This window comes from Lonchura striata, chromosome 7 (assembly GCF_046129695.1).
Source record: "Lonchura striata isolate bLonStr1 chromosome 7, bLonStr1.mat, whole genome shotgun sequence".
In the NCBI taxonomy this organism is placed as follows: Eukaryota; Metazoa; Chordata; class Aves; order Passeriformes; family Estrildidae; genus Lonchura; species Lonchura striata.
The window spans coordinates 19833308-19859382 of record NC_134609.1 but is presented as its reverse complement, the minus strand read 5'-3'; the positions used below and the strand labels follow the sequence as shown (position 1 = coordinate 19859382).

Sequence of the window (26075 nt, the reverse complement as noted above, 5' to 3'; positions counted from 1 at the left end):
GAGCCAATTCCAGCGGGAAACGGAGGCAGGGAGCAGCAAGGCAGCTTGCTGGGGAGGTCTGAAGCCCCAGCCCTGTGCACACAGGCACTGCGCTGCTGTGGCATGGAGCAGCCCTACCATTGCTCCCAATAGCTCCACTCCAGCCAAGGAGTGCTGTGGTTTACACACCAATACCCCCTCCACTCGTGGCTCCTGGTGTGAGGTGAGTGCAGACATCCCCCGAGAGTTATACCCCTATTTACTCACTGCAGCTGCTCAACTTTTCAGTCTATGTTTTCTAGCCAAATTACAGGCTGAGAGATGCTTTTGACCACTTCCTCAGCCATGCCCACTTGTCCCATTCACTTGTCCCCAAGGACTGCTGCCAAGTTGGACTGCAAAGGAGGGGACCTCAGTCCCTTCCTGCCCCATGGCTGGGGCGGAGCATCAGCCCAGGTCCCGCACACGCCTGGGGGTGATTCCAGCGGGGAGGTGCCCGTGCCAGGGAGCCGGAGCGGCAGAGCCCCGGGGCCAGGGTGCGGTGTGTGGCGGGACCCCGGCAGGGAAGGGGTGCCAGCCAGCCCGTGTCCCGGTCCAGGGACGGGCCGCGGGCCCGGAGAGGGGCGGGGGGATTCACGTTTCGCTGACATCACGGCGGTGCTGGAGCGGCCGGGGGCCAGCAGCCCCGGGGGCCAGCAGCCTCGCCGCCACGGCCGCTGCGCACCCGCGGGCCCGGCACCGGCGCCTCCGGTAAGTGGCGGCTTATGGCAGGGTGGCTCCCGGGGGCCCCCAGGGGACATCGTGCCCCTTCCCAGCACTCTTCCAGCACCCCCAGCGCCTGCACCCCAGACATGCGGAGCCAGAGACCAACTTCGCAATTCCCCCGCACCCTTTTTCTGGCCCCCCACATCCATCGGGGGATGGAGCCTTACTCCGGACAGACCGGGGTAGGGTGGGCGGGGGGAGGCCTCCGGCACTGAGACCCTCTGCCCCTTTCCACCCCTGGGGCGCCTGCTGGTCTCTGGTAAAGGGGTCAAATCTTCACGGTTTTTTTATCCGGGGATGCATATGTGTAACCCAATATCCGGGCCATCCCCACCCCAGCTCTGGGCTGTGTTAGCCCCGAGAGCGGGGGGTGTAGTTGAGGGGCTGCAGCTTGCCCTTCGGTGCTGTTCCCAGCGGGAGGGGTGGGGAGGGGACAACCTGTCTGCCTAGGTCTCCTCCCCGACCCCTCTGGCTTATACTGAGTCGCCCTGGGGCAGAGGACCATAATTTCACCCCATCTCAGGGAAGGCAGGGTATAACAGGGGCCAGGGAGAGATGTTCACAAAGGGATTTGGTTCGTTGTCACCCTCTCTGGGGACAGGCTCTGAGATGTCACATTTCCCCCCACCATGTAGAGATGGGAAGCCAGAGCAGATCAGCTTCTTCTTTCCCTGAGTAGGTAACGCAGGCTTGGGGTTTGAGGGCAGGGACCCTGCTGTGCTGGTACAGGCTGACCACAATGGGTCTACTGCGAGTCCAGTGGCTGCTCACCTGTGCACTGAGATCCTCCATGCTCAGCTTCAGTTGCCTGTGTGATAACTGAGGGGCTTAAAATACCTTCTGGGAGTGGGCATTTTTTCCCCTGCTCGGGTCGGTGGTACCTAAAAAGAGGGGTTACAGCAAAGGGAGGGAAGGAGAACAAAAGCCAGGCATGACTGGGAGAATCCTCCTGTCTTGGTTGCCTCCAGGACAGAAAGAGCACCTTGTCTGAGCTCCATTGAGCTACTCTACTGAGCTTGTATGGATGGTGAGAGAGGAAAAAAGGGTTTGTGACTCTTGCAAAGCAGTGGGGAAAGGAAAGGGGCTTGAGAGCAGCTTTCTGAAGGACACCAGGAGCTGAACCATAATGTAGAACAGCCTGTCCAGTGCCCTGCCAGCCCTGTGTCTTCCCAGGCTGTGCTGGGCTCAGAGGAGGCTGGACTTTTCATGCTGGGCTGCCAAAGGAACAGGATGAAACCTGATGGGCTGAGGTCATCAGAATTATCTCTCCAGAAGACATTCAGTGTCTCAGGGCAGGAACTGGTTGGGGAGCTGCAGGGTACAAAGGCTATGACTGCAGGGCTGGGGGTGAGAGGGGCTGGAAGTAATCCTCCCCTGCACATCATGCAGTGCTGCTGCTCAGAGCAAGCCAGCCAGGAGACAAAGGAGTGGGAGACACTTCCTGCACCAGTTACACACTTTCTCCCTCCTCACAGGCCAGGATGGCTCCTCAGATCTAGACAGGAAGACCAGAGCAGTGCTGGAAATCTCCATCCAAGTGACAGTAGGATTGGGATAAAGGAGCTGCCGTGAGGATGTCTGAAGCCAAACCCCTCAGCATCTCTTGCCTCATGCTTTCCTTGCTCTCCTTGCACTGGGCTTTGCTCCAGCTGGGCCAGGCTTTTCCCAGCACCTCTGACTACCTCCAGCGGGGCTGGCAACGGCTGCTGGAGGAAGGGGAGGGCTGCACTGAGTGCCAGCCCGAGGAGTGCCCGATGCCACGCGGGTGCCTGGCAGGCACAGTGCGAGATGCCTGTGACTGTTGCTGGGAATGTGCCAACCTGGAGGGACAGATCTGTGACCTGGACAACACCAACCACTTCTACGGCAAGTGTGGGGAGCACCTGGAGTGCCGGTTGGATGCTGGGGACTTGCGTCACGGAGAGGTGCCCGAGCCCCAGTGTGCCTGCCTCTCCCAGCTGGCCCTCTGCGGCTCTGATGGCAAAACCTACGCCCAGATCTGCAGGTTCCTGGAGGCTGCCCATGCTCACCCCGATGCCAACCTCACTGTGGCCCATGAAGGTCCCTGCGAGACAGGTAGTGGCCCCAGAGCTGTGGGAAGAGACAAGCAAGGGGATCTGGCTTAACTGTTTCACCTGGCAGCAAAGACACAGGGACAGGACTGCCCTGGGGGCTGCTCCATGCATATCAGGTTCCCACTAGTCCCCCCACCCTGCTGCTCTGGGGGAGCCCCTTGCAGAACCAGTGCTTGGAGAAATCTGGGAGCAGCTTTGCCAAGAGGGAGTGGAGTTTATGGGAAGCAACAAATCCTGCTGGAGCAGATGGGGAAGTTCCAGGGAATTGTTAACAAATTCTTGGCGGCAGGGCTGGGTTCACACTGGCCTGCTGCTCCTGAGAAATGTGCCTTCCTCCTGCAAATAGAAACCAGGGTTGGTTTGGCTTGCTGTGTGATTTCCATCTCCCATTTAAAACTCAGGTGGGGGCTGAGGGGACAGTCTAGCAGGAAGGCCATGCCCCATCCTTCCAGTCTGGCACAGGTCACCCAGTGATGTCACTGCAGCCTGAGTGGTGTTAAGGTTGACCTTATTTTCTGTATATCATCAAGTTCTTGACTGTTTCCCCAGGTATATTTGGAGGTGGAAACCTTCCCTTGAACTCTGGCTTATGCTATGGGTCAGATCATGGAGCAGGTCTTCCAGATCATGGACCACCTGAGAAAGGTGGTCCCCAGTCCCTTCAGGGAAGGGATGTGGAACCTGGAGCTGTTTGCTCCATCCAGGAGATGGGGACCTGCTGACTCCCTTCATTGCTGACACGAGCTCTGGGTCAGAGCAGAGGCCTCATTTGGCTGGAGACTCAGCTACCTCATCCATCCTCACCAGCCTCAGGCTGGACGAGTGCCCCTTGGCCTTTCTCCCACAGGAGGAGCATGCTCCGATCACTCAGGAGAGCTTTGTTCTTTAACATTTCTGTCATTGCACTCTTCCTGTGGCATGTGTTGCTTGAGCATCATTGCACAGGTGGGGAAACTGAGGCCAGCAGGGATGGCAACCCTCCATGGATGGGGGGGATTGGGGAAGGAGCTCTCAGTCCCAGCTGTGAGGAGGGACGATGTCCTTGGGAAAGGTGAGGGTCTGCCATGGGAGGCTGAGGAGACAGACATGGGAAGGGTCTCAGCATCTCTATGTGAACCAAGTGCTGCTGCTCCAGAGACCAGCCCAAGAGAGCCCATGGGACCTACCAAGGGTGGGACCTCTTCTGAACCTACCCTGCTCTCCTCTGCCCCCCTTCCCAGAGCCTCAGATCACCTCTCCTCCCTATGACACATGGAACGTCACCGGGCAGGATGTCATCTTCGGCTGCGAGGTCTTTGCCTACCCCATGGCATCCATTGAGTGGAGGAAGGATGGCACAGAGATGCTGCTGCCTGGAGATGACCCCCACATCTCTGTCCAGGTGAGCAGTGTGCCCAGGGCATTGAAGACAACCCCAAGGTGACCCAATGCTTCTCAGAGCTCATGGACAACCAGACCTGAGAGTGGTCATATTCTAGGAATGGCCAAGCCTGGCTGCCTGGGAATGAGAAGGGGTGACTGGAAGCTGTATGAGGACTGACTGAGCCAGGGCTGGTGTCTCAGTGGCCACCAGCATAGCTCTCTTCTGTGATTTCCTCTAGTAATTTTTGAACTTATCCATAGAGTTCTGCTGCAGGGAGTTTCCTACTTGCCTGCCTTCAGTTTGCTGTACATGCTGGCTTCACTTGCAGTCTTGCTGGCAGGGCTGGAAAGAGGACCTCTGAGTGCCTTACAGCCTGGGTTGTCCTCTGGTCCTACCAGCACACTCAGGCAGTTCCTGCCCTTTTTTCCCATCAGCAGGGCATTCTTCCCAGATCTGGCAGGCTCAGGGCTCAGCATCCTGCCTGCAGCCAGCCCCAAATATAGCACCAGCTAGGCGTACCTAGCTATTAGAGGGTTTGGGCAGAGGCAAAGGGGCCATGCACCTCTGCCAGGGACCAACAGGGAAGAAACTGTGGTGAAATGGATGGAGGGAGCCAGAGGAGCAGGTGGAACCTGGAACCATGGCCCCCATCCATCTTTCTGTCCTTCAGACCTCCCCCAGCTTGTCACAGGCTCCGACTGAGGATCTTCACCCCAAGTGGGATTACCCTGCCTGGTTGGAAGAAACTCTACTGTCCTCCACCCCTGGCCACCACACCATAATAGTAGTCTGTAGACACATCTGCAGCCCAGCTGGGTCAGGAAAAGCTTATTTATTCCTGGGGATAAACAGAAAATAACATGGCTGCTGCCAGAGCAATCCTGGGACCTCACTGCCTGCCAAAACAGGGACCCAGGGCTCTGTGGCATAGACTCCCTCTTGCTTCTGCTACAAGTGCTGACAGAAATCCTCTCTTCCTTCAGTTCAGAGGTGGCCCCCAGAAATATGAAGTGACAGGCTGGCTCCAGATCCAGGGTGTGCGGGTGACGGACGAGGGCACGTACCGCTGCTTCGCCAGGAACAGGGTCGGGGAGGCGGTGGCACTGGCCAGCCTGACTGTCTTCACTCCGGGTGAGCACCACGTCCTTATCCCCCTGCTCTCATGGGGCCATGGGGAGCGATGTTTGGCCACAGTGCACCAGTATGGCCGGAGCTGCTGGAGCATGGGGCTGTGCTGGGGATGCCCCAGAAAAGTGCTGTGCATGGTTTGGCTTTGGTTCTGGTGGGGAAGGGGACAGGCACAGCAGGGTGGCAATGTCACATTGTCCCCATGCTGCCATTTCAGACCAACTCAACCTGACAGACTTCTCCATGCTGAAGCCCCATGTGACACCTGAGGACTACAGGGAGAGTGAGGAGGACTACTACTAGCCCAGAGATGGCATGTTCAGCTGCAGAGATCACCTTGCCCAGAGCGACCCTTCCCTGGGACTTGGGGACATCTCTGGAGCAAGCATCCTCTGGCCCAAAACTCCTTTTCTGAACAATCCTGGCATAGCAGCCTGTTTTTTGGGGTGGGGGACAGGGTGACACAACCTTTTTGGGTACCGAGGGATGGGATACTGGCTGCTTGGCAAGGGCTGGGGCCAGGGACAGCTCTGCCTGGAGCAGGGTGGATCTGTCCTCTGGCACTGAGCAGGTAGGACACTGCCAGGACAGCTGTGCTGTGTGTGATAAGGACTTGGTGCAGGGGATGGAGACAGCCCCCTTTGGGAGAGGAGGCCAGGGCAGGAGCATTATGTCCTGTATGAATAATACTTGGGGAAACTGGAGCAGAGAGCTGGGACCTGACTGTGATAGCCAGTGTCACCTCTCTGTCTGCTCTGTATCCCCCAAGCACAGAGACATCCCAGCTTCTCCCCAGGACCTGAGGAACCTGCTGCCAAAACACCCTTCTCTTCTGTTTTGTTTTTAACCAGAAAAGTAGTGATTTGAGGAAACCAGGCACTTGTGGCTTTCAGAGCTGTCTTTCTTCCAGCTGAACCACCCTTGTTGTCAGAAATACTTTGGCCTTTTTTTTGTCTGACTTTATTTTTCCCTTCCATGCCTTTGACTGACTTAATGCTTTCCTTTGTCATTTCAGTTGATGTTATTTAAAATATGCACATAGGACAAAGCCAAGGCTGGCTGACTGTCCTGCATCCACAAGGATGATTATGGGGGTGAGGAAGGGTGCAAACACTGTGGATGCTACCTAGTCCATTGTGGGGTGCTTGAGCTGGGGAGCCCTCCTGCCCATCCCAATGCTCACAGCTGGTCCTGGTGTGGGTCCTGCTCTTCCCACCCCACCTGGGAATGGGGTGCCCAGCAGACAATCTCCTGTGCAGGGGTGATGCATCCACTCCAATCACTGTACTCCCATGTGTTTGGATCCTATCCCACTGCTGCCTGTTTTCATCTTGGTGTTCTAAATTCTGTGACACTGGTCTTCACCCAAGTGGCCACAGCTCTGTCAAGTGTGGAGCAGCTCTGTGCCTAGTTGGTGAAGTAAAGGGATGCTCCAGTTTCCACTGGAAACATTATATTTAAAAAACAAACAAACAAACAAACAACACAAAAAAAAACCCCAAAACACCTACTTCCCAAACCTGGTGATTTAGAGTCAACTTTCATTTGGGGGAGCACAGGAAGGAAGCTCAGTACTGCACTGTGCTGCTCACTGTCCAGAGAGGGCTGTCAGCACCTTCCTCTGGGCATTCTGGGGCTGAGTTCACATTCAAGGGATGCTTTATCCCCCAGGGCAGCAGCATTTACAGGACTTCTGGTGCTCTAAAGCTCTGTATGGACCAAACCACTCCCAGTTACTCAGTCCAGCTCCAGGGAGGTCCAGAACTGCAGCAGAGAGCCAGACTCTGTGAGAAAGGAATTGGCCAGAGCCCAGGCAGGAGCAGGCAGGATGCAATAAGGCTGGTGGCTCAGGTCCCGTGCTACTCTCCTTCACATGTTTTTTCTTTTCTTTTCTTCCTTTTTCTCTTGAGAGCTGGCTCAGATGACACAATTATGGCACTGAAACCTGAACAAGCAAATAAAAGGGACTTGTCTGGAACTGGCAGCAGAACAAAATTCCTGCAGACGGCGAGGCTGGGCCAGTTCTGGCCCCTTGCACCACAGCTTGATGGGGCACTGCTGCCCTGCTTGCTGGAGTGCCTACTCTTTCTGGAAGAAAACCCCTTCTCAGCCAGAGAAATGCAAAAGCCATTGATGCCTCAGCTTCTCCTTTCATCTAAGAGGTTAACAGAACCCTCCTGGGCTGCTCCATCAGAGTCAGAGGGTGTTCAGGAGGGAGCAGGGACAGAAGTGTGCCATTGGCTTTTATTTTGCTTTTTTTGGGTGTAAAACATTCTCTCAGAGAAGCTGGGCCTTTTTTAATCCATCCTCATCCCCTTCCTGTTTTGCACACAAATGAGCTGGTGGAACTGGGCCACACTCAGGCTGAGGCTGCCACGGGGAAATCCGAGAGCGTCCTGGGGCTTCAGCAGTCAGGAGCTGCTTGTTGGGCTCCCAGCCGGTGCCCAGGGCTGGCCCCCAGCCAGGGCTGCCATGCCAACCCTCCTCAGGGCCAGGCTTGCCCTGCCCGTGTTGGCACAAACCCAGGTTGTGCCGGGTGCGGGTGCAGCTTTGGGCTGGCTGGAGGGTGTCAGATGCAGCACACACTCCATCCCTGGCTCTCCGTGTGCTCTGCAGGACAATGCCCTGCCTGGGCAACTGCATCTGGGTCTCAGTCCTTGCCCCACTCTGCTTCACAGCCAGTGCCTTCATACCCTGTAGGGAGCTGGCAGTGAATGCTGGTGGTTCCAAGGGCTGTGTGTCCCAGACTCCTCAGATCCCACTGTCTGACTGGCAGGCAGGAGCTCAGCCAGTAGTTGAGCCCCTCTTCCCTGAAGGTAAAGGGCAGCAGAGTGGTTCCAGGGGCACAGAGAGGGCTGGTGTCTCCTCATCCCAGCTCCCAGTCTTGCCATTTCCAGTCACTTAAAAATTAAAGAAGCCAATATTGCTGCACGGCTGGAATCGGTCACTGCCACAGAGCTTAATTGAGGTTATTTGTTGGCTCTAAAAACATTTGGTCACCTCTGCTGCTGGCTGCTGGGATGTTTCCTGCAGTCCCTGCCCCAAGGAGGGGGCATCCCAGGTTCTGCAGATCCTGTTCTCAGCTCCAGGCACCCAGAGGGTCCCGGGGACCTGACCAAACCTGGTGTCCCTGTGGGTCCAGAGGGTGTGCCCCAATGGATGCAGCATCAAATTCCTTTACTGGCTGATCTTTGGTGCAGTTGCTTTCTGGGGGCAGAGGGAGCTAAGCAGCTCCTGCCAGTCCAGCTGACTGCACTCAGAGCACCTGATCAGGTGAGCCCAGAGGTCAGGCTGATGTCAGGGACGGGGAGAGCTGGACTGGGAAGTGTTGACTGGCCCAGGCACAGCACCCACACCTCCAGGCCACCTGGAATGAGCAAGGTGTGGGTACTTCCCAGGGCACCAGAGGTCACTGAGAGCCTGGGTACAAAGAAGGGGCCTCTTGTCCTGCCAGGACCTGAAAGATCCTGGAGATGCACCCTCTGATCAGCTGCCAGCCACAGGGTTTTGCAGTCTGCAAGGGAAAACCCACTAAATCAAGCAAGTAAATACACTCCTGTAACAAAAACATGCTGCCCCTGTCCTTCCCTGCCCTTGGGGGTGCTGGGACCTGCCCCTGTCTGGGCCTGGGCAGGAGGCACATGGAATCATAGAGTAGTTTGGATTGGGAGGGATCTTACAGGCCATTTAGTTTCAATGCCCCTGCCATGGGCAGGGACACCTTCCACTAGACCAGGCTGCTCAGGGCCCCACCCAGCCTGGTCTTGAACATTTCCGGGGCTGGGGAGTCCACAGCTTCTCTGGGCAACCTATGCCAGTTCCTCAGCACTCTCACAAAAAATAATTTCATTCTGCTATCTGACCTAAACTTACTCTCTTTCAGTTTAAAACCATTCACCCCTTTTCTATCACTATGCGACTTGTCAAAAGTCATTCTCCAGCTCTCTTATAGACCCTTTAGGTTCTGGAACGTGCTTTAAGGTGTTCCTGGAGCCTTCTCTCCTTCAGCCTACTCTTCTTCAGGCCCAACTCTCTCAGCCTGTCTCCAGCCCTCTGAGCATCTTCATGGCCCTCCTCAGGACTCAGTCCAGCACGTCCACATCCTTCTGATGCTGGGAGCCGCAGAGCGGGACCCCGCACTCCGGCAGGGTCCCACCGAAGCAGGGCAGAGGGACAGGATCACCTCCCTCAGCCGGCCGGCCGCGCTTCCTGCGGGGCGTCCGAGGCCGGGTCGGGCCGGGGCCGTGATTAAACAGTGCCACCTCCTGGCAAAGCCACCGCCCGTGCCGGGCCCTGTGTCACTGTGCCGGGCACTGTCACTGTGCTGGGCATTGTCACTGTGCCGGGCACTGTCACTGTGCTGGGCCCTGTGTCACTGTGCCGGGCATTGACACTGTGCTGGGCATTGTCACTGTGCCGGGCATTGACACTGTGTTGGGCATTGACACTGTGCCGGGCACTGTCACTGTGCCGGGCACTGTCACTGTGCTGGGCATTGTCACTGTGCTGGGCATTGACACTGTGCCGGGCACTGTCACTGTGCCGGGCATTGTCACTGTGCTGGGCATTGACACTGTGCCGGGCATTGTCACTGTGCCGGGCATTGACACTGTGCCGGGCATTGTCACTGTGCTGGGCATTGACACTGTGCTGGGCCCTGTCACTGTGCCGGGCATTGACACTGTGCTGGGCCCTGTCACTGTGCCAGGCACTGTCACTGTGCCGGGCACTGTCACTGTGCTGGGTATTGACACTGTGCTGGGTATTGACACTGTGCTGGGCATTGTCACTGTGCCGGGCACTGTCACTGTGCCGGGCACTGTCACTGTGCTGGGTATTGACACTATGCTGGGCATTGACACTGTGCCGGGCATTGTCACTGTGCTGGGCATTGTCACTGTGCCGGGCACTGTGTCACTGTGCCGGGCACTGTCACTGTGCTGGGTATTGACACTGTGCCGGGCATTGTCACTGTGCCGGGCATTGACACTGTGCCGGGCACTGCCACTGTGCCGGGCACTGTCACTGTGCTGGGCACTGTCACTGTGCCGGGCATTGACACTGTGCTGGGCACTGCTACTGTGCTGGGCATTGACACTGTGCTGGGCACTGCCACTGTGCTGGGCATTGACACTGTGCCGGGCATTGTCACTGTGCCGGGCATTGTCACTGTGCTGGGCACTGCCACTGTGCCAGGCAGTGTCACTGTGCTGGGCCCTGTCACTGTGCTGGGCCCTGTCACTGTGCCGGGCATTGACACTGTGCCAGGCATTGCCACTGTGCCGGGTATTGACACTGTGTTGGGCATTGACACTGTGCCGGGCATTGACACTGTGCCGGGCACTGCCACTGTACCGGGCATTGACACTGTGCTGGGCCCTGTCACTGTGCTGGGCACTGTCACTGTGCTGGGCATTGTCACTGTGCTGGGCCCTGTCACTGTGCTGGGCATTGTCACTGTGCCAGGCATTGTCACTGTGCTGGGCCCTGTGTCACTGTGCTGGGCCCTGTCACTGTGCCGGGCATTGTCACTGTGCTGGGCACTGTCACTGTGCTGGGCACTGCCACTGTGCCGGGCCCTGTGTCACTGTGCCGGGCATTGTCACTGTGCCGGGCACTGCCACTGTGCTGGGCACTGTCACTGTGCCAGGCACTGCCACTGTGCTGGGCCCTGTCACTGTGCTGGGCACTGTCGCTGTGCCAGCCAGCCTGTGAAGGCACGCAGGGCCCTGGGCACCCCTGGAGCACCCCAACCCACAAATCCATCCATGCCTGCTCTGTGCCCTTTCCCTGCCCTTGTGCTGGGAAGGGGCATGAATATGAACTGTCCCTCAGGATGATCCCAGAGCCAGGGCATCCTCTCGACACTGGGTTTGGACAGCTGCTGCAGGCAGAGCTGGGATGAGGCAGAGCCTGAAGATGTTCAGCTGCAATCCTTGGGTGTCTGCGTTGAACTAAGGCTGCAAAAGGGTGAACACCCCTCATGGACACCCTGACAGTCCCCCCACCCCATGGGCATCTCCCATGGGAGAACAATGGCTTCTGGCTGAGGCTCACTGAGCCTGAGCTGATCACTGGTCATGCCTGGATGGGAGCAGCATCATAACCTCTGCAAACAGGTAAACTGAGGCACAAAGCAACTATATGTGGAGAGCTCAACCAGACCTAGAGAGACCTTCACAGCAGAGTGACCAGCTACCCCCAGGACTTCTGTCCCCAACCTGTCTCGACTCTTGCTGGGGTTGATCTTTTTCCCCATCTTCTGCACAGCACCTCTTCACCCTGCTGTAGTGGCTCAGGGAGAAAATAAAACAACAAGACGGCTTCCCTGCCTCCACCCAGCACTTATACTGCCTGATAAACAAAATGGAAATAAATCCTCCTGCGTTTGCAGCAAATAGGTCTCCATGGGGGGTTGCTTTCAATAATTCAAATGCTGTTGCAGAGCAGAGCCCACGCCAATGGGTTTTAATAAACACAGCCGTAATGTGACATGCAATTTATTATTAAGCTTAAAACAGGAAGCAAAGAGTTTAATAAAAGCACCAGGTTCCCTGTATCAGTCACAGCAAGTGGCGGGGCGCTGGCTGTGGGGGGAGGCTGGGCGAGCTGGCTGCAGGGACACGCAGAGCTTGGTTTGCTTTACTGTGTGCCCCTCAATTTGGCACTGCAGTGCATGGATATGTGAGCCAGACCGGGGAAAATGGGGGTTATTGTAAGCCATGGGCTAAGGTGTGAAATGCTGCACCCTGTATGGCTGCCCAGCCATCCAGGGAAGAGCTCTGCCCTGCTATCATAGCTTGCTTGCAAGGTCAGATTGAAGCCTTGGCTCAGTCCCTCTCTGCAAAACCTTCTCACCCACATCCCTTCCTAAGTCACCTCCACCTGGGTAGCCCTTTTCTGCTCCACCCTTACCATCCCTGGGCTGCCTTTAAAAGGAGGCAGAGGGGAAAGCTGAGCCTCCTGGAGACAGAGAGGCTGTGCAAGGTGAGATGATGCAAGGCATGGGGAACAGCTGGTGCTGCAGTAAGTATGTGTGCTGTGCACTGGGCTGCATGGGTGGCTGCTCCAGACATGGATGCTGGTGAAAAGCAAGAGCTTGTCAGGGAGGTGGCTCAGCTGAGGTGGCTCGACAGGTCTAGCTATGTCTGGAGGCACCTCTGTGTAAGGGCTTCAGGTAAGGGCTGAAGAATGTTGCACCATCCCATATTCATCACCTAGCAGGATCCAGATGCTGCTTTCTCCGTGTCCTTGCTATAGACCTACCTGGACACTTGAATGCTGGCACTTCCCCCCTGTGGCTTTTTTGCCTCCTTTCCTTGATCTTGCATCCTAGCTGTGCCCTTTCTGTTTGGGAACAATCCTGCCAACCCCAGTACCCATCCTGCAGAGAACAGCATGGCAGGTGGAAGGGATGTGAAAAGTGGTGGAGGGACTGCCCATACTGTTTCCCCATGAAAATGGGGTTTGTATGACTGCCTTGTGGGCTGGTTTGAGGAGTGGTCTCAAGGAGAAGCAGTTCCCCTGGTGCAACCTTTGCTTGTGTTGTATTAGACAACAGATTGTCCCTTCTCTACCAAGGCTGTGGGAGATGGGGAGCTTTGTCCCAGTCCAGCCAAATGACAGTCTGGGGCTGAACCAGCTCCAGGCACCTGCAGCTCCTTCCAGCAGAGCAAGCAGCCTCCTTTCTTAAGGAGGCTTTCCAGCCAGATAAAGCCATGGAAGCAGCCTCTGTCTTCCAGCCTGGCTGAAGTGCTGGCAGGGCTGTGTGTGGGGCAGCTTTTGTGGACTCTTTAGCTGGTGTTGACAGCAGAGGTTTTATGCTGGGATTGATGCAGGGTAACACCCGCTGCTTCTGCCAGCACCGGTGCCTCCTGGAGCCTGTAAAAGGTTTTAACTTGAGACTGCTTTTTTTTTTTTTTTTTCTCAGCTGTGTCTGTTGAAAGCTCCACTTCCTCTGGCTTGAAAAGCCCAAGAGCTGCTGATGTGACTATAATCCATGACCATTACTGAGGCTGTGAATGGGATGTTGAATCTAGATCCAGTGAAGGGACATGGTATCTTGCCTGTCCCTTTGAGGTGATGATCCCTCTGCAGATTCATCAGGAACAGCACCAGCCCAGGGGGGCTGGAGGGTCCCCATACTCTCCTTGCATCACAGGTGACTTTTTGACCTTCATCTGTGATCAAGTGGAGGAAAGACATATCCTTAGCAGTGTAGGGGATGGTCCTGATTGTATCTCTGCTTGTGTGCTCATCTGATGTCCTGGGCTTGCTCCTTATGGTCTGGGCTTTCCCTTTTTCATGGGCATGGAATTTGGGACTGGGGTCTGACTCCACAGAGAGAGGGGGATGAGCTGGAGCAGGCAATAATCCATGTGAGGGCACAACCTGCAGGGAGCACAGGTACCCTTCAGGGAGTGCCTGGGGTGCGTTATCTCAAAGGCAAGGAGGTGCTCAGCAGGGACCTGCCTTATCGGAGCGCTGGTTGCTGTCTCTCCTCGCAGCCCTTTCTGCCCCGGGGCTGCTCTCTGTCACTTCTCTGCTCCGTAACAGCTGGAGGCAGGCGGAAATGGGAGCCCCTGTGCCTGGTCCCTGCCAGAGCACACCGCTGCGGAAGTGGGGGGGTATCTGGTTTGCAATTACTGTGCCTTTGGCTTGGCAGGCCTGAAAGTGTGAGTGATGGGGTCTCTGCAGAGCAGCCCCTGAGCCCTGGCGGCTTGGGAAGGGCTCATACCCATCAGCAGCTTTCCCCAGCTGCCTGTGCTCTGCCAGTTTGAGAATGTGGGAGGGGAGCACAGGACAGCAACATTGGGCTACTTGTAAAAACCCCAAATATTCACCTGGCTGGATGTCCATATTCAAAACACAGCCTGAGTACTCCCATTTAATAACCTCCCTCTCCCACCTATGGCTGTGAGGAGAGGCAGAAGCTGCAACTTGCATATCCCATTCCCCCCATCCACCTTTCCCACTTTGCAGTCACATGTGCATGTATGTGGTGAAGGGCTGGGGTGGCTCTTCAGTGTCTCTCCAGGACACCTGCTGCAGCCAGTCCTTCCCTCACAGAAGAGTTCAGGTGGAAAGAATAAAACAGAACAATTCTGGGTTTGCATCTTAGCTGGTATCAGGGGGACCAAGGTCCAGGGAAGCCTGGTCTGGCATGTCCTGCAAGTACAGCTGCAGACAGTGGATTGAAGACCTCCATGCCTGTAGATAACAAACCATCAGCCCCCAGGCTGCTGTGTTGCAGGATGGGAGTGGCAGTTTCCCTGCAAGCATTTTGGCAGGGAGGATGCTGCGTTTCCTGCCCAAGGATGGAGGAGCAGAGGAGCCAGAAATGAGTGATGCCAGCTCAACAGGGAGCTTTACATATGGAGAAGGTCCAAAAGCACTGAGCCCATGAGGCTGGCATTATCAGTTGTCCAAAGATCCAGCTCTCTCCCACTGCCAGCTTCCCCTGGCCTTGGGGAAGGAAGGGTTAAACTGCAGGGCTCAGCAAAACAAGTGCTCTCTGAAAAGTCAGCCAAGCTACCCAAATGCTGGCCTCCCCTCTGCCCCCACCCTTATCCATCTCTCTTATCTGCCCTGGGCAAGAGCAGGGCATTTCCCTTCCTCGGCTGATGAGGACCAGAGCTGGCGACAGGCGGAAGCTGGCTAAGAGCACGGGGCTCAGGGGAGGCCGTGGCCGTGGTGTCCCAGCTGCGGGGTAGCCTGTGTGGCTGCAGGGCAGAGATGGGGAGGGATGGTGTGGTCCACCATGGGGCTGGATCCACTGGTGGATTCCCTGTCCCTGGCGGTCTCACACCCTGGGTCCTCCAGCAGCGCCTCACTTCTGTAGCACACACTCAGTGAGCTGCTGGGTCTCAGCCCCCCTGGAGAGCCTGGCTCACATCAAGGGGGTTATCAGCTCTGCAAGGGTTAATTCCCCTTGGGCACTGCTATCTGAGGGCACAGCAATTTGAGGTGGCTCATGCAGTCCAGGCAAGCTGGGGCACAGCTCTGTCCATGCTGGGGGTGAAGAGAGAAGGAGGCAGGGGTGTTTCAGCCAGTGAGGGCTGCAGTGGGAGCAAGGTGCCCGGGCATCTCTGGCAGCGTGTGAGCCCTGCTGACACGAGGCAGGCTTGGACGGGCTGTTTAATTAAATGTGAAGAGCTCTCACACTTCACAAGCTGCAGCCTGAGCGATTCTGGGGAAGAGCCCTTTTATTAAAAGAGAGAGAGGCTCTGGCTCTGCCAGGCAGCCATCAAACGGCACATTTAATTGTCTCGGCTCGTTTAGCTGTCGCACAGGGAGGGATGTGCTCTGAGCCCTGCAGCCTTCGCTATCCAACCTCCCCGGCAGGCACGTGGGCCGCCCACATCCTGGGTGCTCCTGCTGCCCTCCAGGAGGGCTGCTGAGGAGTACATGGGAGATGAGTCTCCATCCAAGGTCAGCACGGGGCTTGTTTGGTGCTCTGATGGCCCAGCCTACGCAGGGCTGAGCACTGGGGTTCAAAAGGGCTCGGGAAAGCGCCTGGAGAGATGGAAATCTTCTGGGGCCGTGGGAGCTGCCTGATAGATAGAGGGTAACTAAATGACAGCTTTAAAGGATCTTTTGCTTATTCCCATGGCAGAACACTTCTGGCTCTGAAGAAGCATCCTACCCTGGTTTCAGCGTGACATCCTCAGTGTGTAAGTCATAGGACAGGCTGGCAGTGGGTTAGGGTAGTTGTGCTGCACCTTTCCTCTAGGAACTGAAGTCCTTAGAGATATCTTCTGGGCTCTGCATCATCCCAGCAGCAGGGACTGGCCTGTTCAGGGTGCACATGGAGGGAGGATGGACCTCTGGGTAGTTTTGCTTTGAATCTGCTGGGTGATATGGGGAGGCTGAACTTGGGTTCAGCTGCTGGTACTGAGTCCATCATCCTGGAGGAGAGGCTGTTTGGCTGAGTGATGGAAGATGCCCCTGGAGGGGGAGTCACAGCCTTTCCCCTGCCTGTGAGGGAGCAGCCATGCCAAAACTAACCATTTGGAGAGGAGAGGGGGAAGAAAGATCAAGAGGGGGAGGAAATACATTCTTTTATCAAAGCCTCCTACTTCAAAGCTGTCCAGCCAAAGTGCTCCCCTTTGGTTTAATTTGAAGTGATGTTTCCTTCAGCATCTGCAGCTAAATGGTATCAAACCAGGCTGAAATGGCTGGAAAGCCTGGAAAGGAAAGGCACTGTTTGGGAATGGCTTGAGGAAGACCTTCCCAGTAGGGTCAGTCTTGAAGGCCCTTCCATAGGGATGAAAACTGCCAATGCTGGCATTTCTCATCCCCCAGCTCCTAGCATGGAATAAAATCCAAACCCTTTTGGGAACAGGAAGATTTCTCATCCTGGGTGCCTGGGGTGGCTCCATCCCTCTCAAGTGGCTGCAGTGTCTGTGCCCTTGAGCAAGGGGAAGGCAGAAGATGGAGACATGGGTGCTGCTCTGTCCCGAGGAACCACTGCATCTCCCAGGTTTGTTTTTTCCAGCCTGGAGCCTCCCTGAAGATGCTTTGGCAGCCCCTGAACACAGGTGAGAGCTAAACCAGATTGCAGAGCTAGCAGGGGAAGGGGCATGAATCCATCTTCCTGATGAAAACCTTCAAACCCTCTTGGAGTGGAAGAGGAAGGCCATTGCTCCCAGTTCCTGGAGAATTTCTGTGTTGGGGCAGTGGCCAAAAACAGCAACAGTGGGGCAGATGCTACACTGTCACAGCATCCCTTCACTACAAAAAAACCCAAAAAAAAACCCAACAAAAAAAAAACCAAACCACCCAAAACCCCAAAAATAAACAAACAACAACAACAACAACAAAAATCCTGATTTGGAGGCAAAGCAGCTGGCTTTTCCTGGGAAAGACCAATGTTCTCCTGTGTGCTGCATAGGAACTGATTTTCCCCAGCTGGCTGGAAAGAAGCTACTTTGAAAGCAGCTGTGCCCTGTCCCTGCTGGGGGCAGCAGGGCTGGGTACCCCCTGGGCAGCCTGTCTGGTCACTGGGAGGACAGAGGTGATCAAAACAGGCCAGCTGCTCTGTAGAGAGGAAGAGGGGCATGTCCTGGGAAACAGAAGGGTCATGGTCATCTCTTTAACCTCCAGAGGCCAAACCAAGTTTTTAATGGCAATGACTGTGCTAGCACTACAGCCACTGACCAGGAGGGAAAGGGAAGGACAGTCACCTCTTGTTGCACACAGAGAAGGGATGCTCAGAGATATCTCTGCTTGAGACTGCTTGTAACAGCATCTGCAATGCTTCCTCCACCCAAAAGACTTGAGTGTTGTTCCAGCCAGAGGCTGCTTCAGGGAACAGGACTTCAGAGACTCATGATCCCAGTTTTTCTTAAATTAACTCTCAAAGGGGAGATGCTCAAATACATGTTTGTGTTTGCAGTGATGGGAGCTCTGTGGAGCAGAAGGCAGGTAGCCATGTGCTCTTTCTCATGCTTTCCTTGATATTTGGAAAAAGGTCTCTGCCAATCTGGAGTGAAGTTTTGAAGTTGTATGAAGAGTTGAGAAGGAAAATAAATTCCTTCCACATAAGTGGGGTGGAAGGAGCTGTAATTTCTCTTCTCCCAGTCCAGCAATCCCACGTCCCCCACTGAAAATCCATTCCAGCACTGGTATGGCTGCTGCTTTCTCGACTCTCCCTCCTCCTCACCCCCTCCTCTCCCTCCCCGCAGCTCCACTCCACGTGCTCCCAGCTGCTCTAGGATGATGCAGGCAGGCGCAGAGTTCACGGGAACCGTACCTGTGCTTTGTCTTCATCTGTCACCCCTCCTGACAGTCAGATCCATCTTAAACTGGGAGCGAGAGGGGAAGAGAGGGAAGCAATAATTAACCTCTGTGCAGGCCGTTCCCAAAATGCTGCAGTCTGGTGATGCACGAGGAGACATCCCTGACACTTTTATTGCTACTCCAGCGCTGTTCTGTGTCTGTAGGAGGTGATTTGGCTGGGCTGGGATACCTGAGACTTTCATTAGGGTTGAAGAGCTGCTGGCACCTGCAGCTTTACTTTATGGGTGCATTAGTGAGGGCTCCCCACCACCCTTGCTGGCAAAGCTGGAGGGCAAAACTCATTTGAGGGGTTTGCAGGCTGAGCAGGGGTTTTCATGGCTCAGTCCTTGGGGTGGGCACAAGGTGTGTGTTGGATTTGGGAGCTGAAGCTGTTTCTCATGTGAGTCCAATACAAGTGTGCAGAAGCAGAGCTGGTGTGTCATTCCAGCCCCAGGGTGAGCTGCCAAGATATGCCTGACATCTATGGCCAGACCCCAGGTGTTGTGGAGACTGACAGATCACTGGTGTCAACCTTGTCCCACACCTGAAAGTTTCCTTGATGGGGGAATGAAGTGGGGAGAGGGGCTGGGGATTTTTTGACCCCCTTGTGATGCTGTGCTGGACCATAATGCCATCTTGGCAAGGGATAATGCTGAACATCCCTCTGGTCCCTGCAGCCTCCTGCCATGGGTATTTGTGCCTGTCCTGGCACTCTTGGTGTCAAATGGCCTCACAGCCACCTCCCAGCAATGCTGGGACAGCAGTGACACTGCACAGCTGACAAATGTCAGCCACTCACCTGCCTGATTAGGGCCTGGTAGCAAAGGAGCCCTGCAATTAAAGCAGCATCAGTGTCCAAGCTCCACGAGATTCAAAGGCAACAGTTGTTCTTGTAAACCCAATGGAGCCCATGAACAAAAACAGCCTAACATTTCATGGAAATCAGGAAAAGCCATCCAAGTGTTGGTGTTTGGCTTGGTTCTTCTGCAGGATTGCTGTGCTGTCAGTTGGAGCAGTGACTGTGTTTCATAAGATGCTGATATCTGTTCAGGAGATGTTGCACCCTCACCTTATATGAGAGCAAGATAAAAATTAGTGCCAAAAGCACTTGGCAGTCAGACCTCGAGTTGTGCTGATCCAAAGTGGCTCATGGTCAGGCTGGTGGTGTGTTAAACTCCTGGTCCTTCATGTGGATGTGCAGAGGCTGGGGAAGGATGGGACAGCACTGACCAGAGCTGGGAGCTGGGTATAGGTCCAGATCCTGGTGTGGGATTGCTGTTGTGCAGTGCCATGTCCTGGACACGAAAGGTCCTGTGTGTGTGGAGGAGACCTGAAAGGACTCCTTGGGATGTGTCTTTGGGGTAGCGCTGGCATGTCCTGTTTGCCCATAAGATGGGTTGCAGCTGCTGTTTCTCCCCAGAAACACTCCCAGGTTGTCCCAGGATTGTGAGCAGTGGGAACCTGGTATCACTACTGTTCCCAGGGTCTGCAGAAAGGTGCAGCCATCCAAGGGCTTGAGCCTGCTGGATTGGAGGGTCAATGGGACCCAAACAAAGAGAAAAACACTTAAAAATAAGATTCACTCGTTTCAGCAGTGAGAGGGGCTGAAATAAGACTTTCCAGTAAAGTTAGAGGTGGTTTAGCCAGCTCTTGGGATCTGCAGAGCAAACTGGGATCCTTTGCCATGTGCTTTTGTTATAGGGATTCTTTATGCAAACCCAGGTTAGGGCTGTCAGTGTTTGTAGACATGTTAATATGATCCATCCTGAATATTTCTGAGACAACTACAGAGGATCCTGGCATCTCTTCCAGCCTTGAATTTTCTAGTTGCAGCCTTGGTCGTGGAGTTTGCGTACTCTGAATCCTGGCACCCATGTCTTAGAAACTGTCAGCCCCATCAGTGTCCCCAGACTGTTTCTAAGGGGTCTATGCAAAGCCATCAAGAAAGACAGAGGTGGCTTCTGCCATTTGGTCCAAATTCCTAGAGGAGGACACTCTACTCTAAAGAAAATGTAGTATTTGCATGTAGGAAGGTATTGTTTTTATCAGTTGGAAACAGGAAAATTGAGGCAAGGAGGATGAGACTGACTTTCCCAGCTGAGGGAAGGACCTGGTACCAAGCCCAGAGACAACACAGAAGTCTTGTAAGTCTTCTCTCTTCCAAAAGCATCCATTGGGAACAGGTGAGCATACTGAAGAAAACCAGTCCCAAAGTTTCCAGCTCAGCCTTCAGGGTCTAGTTTGCCAGTGGTGGAGGGGGAATATGCTTCTGAGCCCCTGACATGTCCCAACAGGCTGCAGATGAGACCGTGCCCAAGTGCTGCCAGTCCCTGGATTTTGAGAAGTGGGAAGTCTCAGCCTTTCCCTGCACAGATGGGGGTTTAATCAGGCATAGTTCAAGCACATGGGTGTTCAGCACTAATCCAATTTCCCTCCATTCATTAGGGTGGTTATTCATCACTTGGGAATCATGAAAGGCTGTGAGTCCATGTGGATGCTGGAGAGTGGCAGCGCTGCTCGATGCGGGTGTGGGACCATGAGCTCCTTCCTTGCTGCTGAGCCTGACTGTGGGTAGGGATGGCAAGAGCTGCTGGGGAGCTCAATCCCTTCACAGCAAACTGCAGGGCAGGCTTGCTACACCAACTCTGGGGATCAAATCACCTCAGGCTTGTCCAGCACTCACCTGGGAAACTGGCTCACACACAGGTTAATGCATGCAGACAAGGAGCTGCTGAGCTGGGAGAGGATCTGAAGTGATGGAAACTTGTGGCCCTGCTGTGCTCCACCAGACCCATCTCCCAGTCTCGGTGATATAACAAAACAGAAGGTTTAACAAAATGGTCCCAAGCCAAGCTGGAGAAAGGCCACAGTCTGCAAGAGCAGAGCTGTGGGAAGGGGGTGAAGGAATGGCCATCCCTCCAGGCTGGTCACAGCTCAGGTACAGCACCACCTGGAATGGCCACTGGTGAGGCTGCACAGAGAAGGCATCTGCCTTGGGTGCACATTTGCTTCTTCCAAGGGTCTGGCAGGTGCACTTCCACCTCTGCCAGTGGTGCCTGGGTAGACAGGGTAGGAGGCTGCCAGAGCATGTCATGACTGTGCTCTGGGACCCTGGCATCCAAGAAGATAAGACATGCATTTCCCTCTGTTTCTCTCCGCAATATGTGAAGCTCAACACCTTTGCCTTCCAGACAAGCAGCAAAATTTGCACAAATGTCTAAGATGTTCCCATTAAATTCCCAACTCCTTTCATCAGTGTGAATGTTCTGGCCATTAAAGGCAAAAAAAACTAAATTGTCCTCCATGGTTAGTGTAAATTTTGGTGTGTTGTGAATGAAAGGGGCTGAAAACATGGAGGAATCAATGGCTCTTGACTGAAAGCAAGTGTGGGTGTTTTCCTGGAGCCTTTAATTCCCAGTGAGAGTAGATGGTCCTTAAACCATGGCTCACAGGGATGAGAGTAACTGCCCTGCCCCAGGGAACTAAAGAGTAGCTACTAATTAGTAGCTGAAGAGATATTTGGTAATTCTGATTATCATGAGGTATCTGGGGACCTTTGGGTCATTGCCATAGGGCACCTGGGCTGTGAGCAGGAATTTAATCATGTTCTGGGTGAACCAAACTGGCTCTCACATCCTGGTCCTACAGACACACTTGAGGGTCTCAGCACAGACTGCTGGAGGGGCAAAGGGCAAAAGCTGCTTACCACCCATGGAGCTGATCTCCCATGCCTCTGGCCAGTCTGTCTGTCCAACCTGTGTCCTCTTTGGCTGGGAGCTGGGTATTTATGCATCTGAGATGCTGTGCTCCTCTCAGTCTAGAAGGTGAACCAAGCTTTGGGGTCCTGAAATCACCCCCAGGCTGCTTATTGGCATTGGGGCTCCTTGGCCTCTTCACTTGGCCTTTTTCTTTCCTTTCTTCTGCGGGATTTCTCCTCCAAAGCACTGACCTTCAGTCCCACCACCTAAACCCCTCATTCATTCAGTCTCCAGCTCACAGCATCTTCCAAAACCTCCCTGGCATCTCTGTGGCCCCCTGCTCTCCCTGAGCCCATCTCCCCTCCCTGTGCAGCACCCCACTCCCCAAACCCTGCTGAGCAGCAAGGCACTAACGCCGGCACCCTTCTACCTTCCGAAAGGGGCTGGTGCTGCTTTGATGGGAGTAATCCATCTCCATCATTGTAATGACCGTTCCCATTAATCGGCCATAAACTAATAAAGTAAGCACTTTCCCCTCAACACCCCCCCCCCCCCCAACTTCATTAAGTCTTTAGTACATTAATATGTCTTACTTAGTGTCGGCTTTGGCCTCTGGTTTTGTGGTTGGTTTTGGGTTTTTTTGTTTGTTTTGGGGTTTGGGGTTTTTGTTTTGTTGGGGGAGGGGGTTGTGGTTGGTTTGGTTTTTTTTTTTTTGCTTGTTTGTTTTTCTCTTTTTTTAGTTTTTTTTCCTGTGAGTAGCATGGGTTTACTTGCTGATGTTATTCCCTGCAGCCTTGAGGAAGCTTTGACAGCCTAGGTCATCCTTACATCAGCAGGAACATCATGTGTGCTGATGAGCTGAGAAGAAAGGGACATGGACAGGGACTGGGGCGGGGGAAGGAGGGAGGGAGGGAGGAATAAAAGATCCCGTACACCTCCAAATTAAATTTGTGATGCCTGGCATCAGATGGGCCCGCAGCCAGAGATTAATTCGACTGATCAAGTTATAAAGAGCGCTGAGGCAGGTAATCAATCTTGGAGCTGTCAGGCGAATAGGCAGCAGTATTAACCTGGCAGGACTCGCACACACGCACACACGCTGAAGCCTTTTTAATTCCTTTCACATTGACTATTATTTCCCAGACCTGTTTATTTGGAAGGGCTGGGGGGTGGGGGTAGTGGTGCTTTGCTCTCTCCTCCTCCCTCCCTGGCAGAAATAGCCCCATTCAAGCAGAGCATCGTTCTCTCCCTCATGCACCCACCACCTCTACCTGCAAAGGGGAAGTCCTTGGACACAAACTGAGAAGGTTTTAACATCAGTTTTCAAATTGCATTTTCTGCTGGATACTGAGAAGACTCAGGCTAGGTTTCCTTCTCTTTCTAGACTGTGGTGGTGGTGTTACTCTTCCACACCAGTCCTCTGGCTGTGAGTGATCCCAGGCTTGTCGTGCTCTGCCCAGGACATCCCACAGTCACTCAGAGTCTCCATGTGACTCTGGAGGTTCACAGAGCAACTGTTCCACTCTGGGCCAGCTGCAAACTGGAGCTCTTTGGGGCTGAGTCAGCAGAGCCCATAGTGGATGAAGGCCAGGAGCTCTCTTTGGAGGTGCTCCTTAGGAATGGGGTGTAAGCAGATTAGCTGTGGTGGGAGCTGGGCAGCTCCCTGCTTGGCCTGAGGCCTGGGAGTAACAACCCTGCTGGCAGCAGAGGGGAGTTCTATCTGTATGGGCTGGAGACCCCTGTGCTGGCCTGGTGCTGGGCAGACACCTTATCTGGTCCAGCCTCAGTGGTGGGTGGGGCAGGTCAGCACTGGGAGTCTAAAGAGTCTTGGGTCAGCTCCAAGGAAGGGAGACTTGCAGGCAAGAGCAGGGACAGGGCCAATCAGGGACACAGGAATGGGTTGTTTCAGGAGAGAGCTAAACTTGGGGCAATTGGAAAGATGACAGAAGAGAGTTTGGGGTGCTCAGCCAGCAGAGAGCACTGTGATGTGTCTGTGGATCCACCTGTGCCTCCATGGGGATTGCTGGCCATAAACATGGGCTCAGCTGATGGCTGTTCGTAGCAAGCCAGCCGTGGCATTAGGAGGCAGTGGGACCTCCTTCCATGAGGAGAGCAGGATGCAATCCCCTGCTAACTCGTCTCTGGCTGGGGGCATCTTCTTAGGTGAGGCAGTCAAGCAGCAATGTCTCCATGCAGAAGTCAACTGCTGACAGCCACCAAAAGCTGTTGGTGGGTATTTTTCACCTGGTCAAACACACAGCGCCCCATCTGGCATCCTCCAGGATCTGGGAGGGGATGTGGGCAGATAAACAAGTTTGTATTGATGCTGAACGCTGAGCATTGGCTCAAATGGATGGGACTGGAATCTGTCTCTGCAGGGACTTACACCTGGTGGCTGGTGGCCCTGCAGACCCTGTATGAGTTCTTGTTTACTGGAAAGACTCAGGTGCAAGTTGTCCCCATACTGCAGCTCTGCTGGCTAACCCAGCTGGCAAAGGGACGAGCAGCTTTGCTGAGCCCCTGGGCTGGCAGTCTTTTGGCTCAGAGTCGTGCTGTCCCATGTCCAGGCAGGCTGGAATTTTGCAGTGGTCCTACAGTACTTTCTAAGTGCCAAAGCTGCAAGCTGTCAGCATGACACAAGCAGGACACGTGACTCGGGGTGCTGGGAATGCTGTGTCCTTTCTGGGATGTTCAAGTGGGTCCTTTCAGGCTGGAACAAACTGCGTGGGCAGCTGAGGGGTATGAGAAATGTTCTGTGGTGGGAGCTGGTGTCTTTGCAAGAGGAGTTTCTCTACATGCAAGGTGCCCCGGTTAAATATTTCAAAATCCTTTTGCTCCCACAGTTTTCCTGTTCATTCCCTTCAGGGCCTGTCAGTCAGGCTGCAATGGCCCTGCTGAGAGCCAGGGCATCCAGCATGGCTGCAGCTTGCAGCCAACTCCTGCATCTCTGCAACCAGCACTCATGTTTGTGCAAGGGTTGTGCGAAGGGCTGTGGGGGAGCACTTGCCTCTGGGGTGCTTGGAGTAGGTCCCCAAAAGGGACAGAGTTTGGGGAAGGATTGCTTCCCCAAAGCACTGATGATGCACCCAGCACGCATCCTCTGTGCCGCTCCCTCTCTAAAGGATGCTGTGTGCCCCAGGGGCATCCCCACCCTTCCTCATGTCCCCCATAAAGCAGAACAGGGGTGCTGGTGCTGCTCCTCTCTCTGTGCTGAGAAGGTGTGCTCTTCCCTCTGTTCAGAGAAAGTGATTGCAGCCACTCCCTCATCTCCTGTCCCAGTGGCCCCATTCCTGCCATCCTGCGGTGCTCTGATTGATGCCACGGCTTCTTCCACCAGATCCACCCACAAACACCTGTATCCTCTGCTGCCTGTGCCAACCCCACCAGCTCACAGGGCTGCAGGCGAGAGGGCTTCCTTCTGGTGCCAAACCTCTCCTGCTCAGCTCATGCCAGCAGATTTTGGAGTTGCTTGGTGCCAATGTCTTCTCCAATTAATCTTCCTCCTCCCTGGCTCCCCTCCTCACTGGACCACATCTTGGGGAGGATCCATCAATCTCAGAAGTGCCCAGGAAAGCATCTGGAGCTCAGACTAGACTCTGTTCCCCAGCACCTTCTCCAGGTTTCTGGGTAGCAGCGTGGATGTTGTCTTCATATTTGATGGTATTATTAGCATGAGGGGGGCAAGGGGGAAGTAAGCACTAATTGATCTGGTAATAAAGTTAATAGAAGCTCTTATGAGCTTGCCCATTAACAATAATTAAGGAAGGGTGAATGAGAGAAAGAGGTTGAATAGAAATCCACCAAGGCTGGGATGGGCTCACTTGGTGAGGATTTCCAGCTCTTCCACCTCACACCCTCTGCCCTTGGCCTTCACCTCTAAACCCTCCTCTATCCTTGCTTCCAAGGTCTCAGGCAGGTCTAAGTTCTCCAGCTGGAACTGGGGCAGCTGAAAGCACAAGTCACACAAGCCTTGGGAGGTGTGAGGCTGAGACCTTCCCTGTTGGTACCCAGACAAGACAGGGGCCCCATGGAAATCTAGCGGGGACCACTGGAGAGGCTGGTGGACTTCTTCCAAAGATCTCCCAGCAGAAGGTGAGCATTGCTTCTTACCAGGCTTTTCAGGGAGGCTGAACTGCTCTGGATCAGAGACTGGCTTGGCAGGAGCAGCATCCCTGTGCCAAGCTGCAGACCCTGCAGCCTCTCCAAGTCAGGAAGGACCACGGGACATCCTGGGCTGGAGACGGGATGGCTGATCTCTGGCATGGAGAAAAACTTCAACTTCCAATC

At 54.6% G+C, this 26075-nt stretch overlaps 1 protein-coding gene across 1 annotated transcript; it reads left to right on the top strand.

The window, feature by feature from the left end:
- Nucleotides 1-628: 628 nt before the first annotated feature.
- Nucleotides 629-6189, top strand: KAZALD1 (Kazal type serine peptidase inhibitor domain 1). The gene is made up of 5 exons (XM_021536234.2): nt 629-729; nt 2220-2820; nt 4040-4200; nt 5166-5313; nt 5528-6189. The coding sequence occupies exons 2-5, from the start codon at nt 2319-2321 to the stop codon at nt 5611-5613; spliced, it is 897 nt and encodes a 298-aa protein (XP_021391909.1). The 5' UTR covers nt 629-729; nt 2220-2318; the 3' UTR covers nt 5614-6189.
- The last annotated feature ends 19886 nt before the right edge of the window (nt 6190-26075 follow it).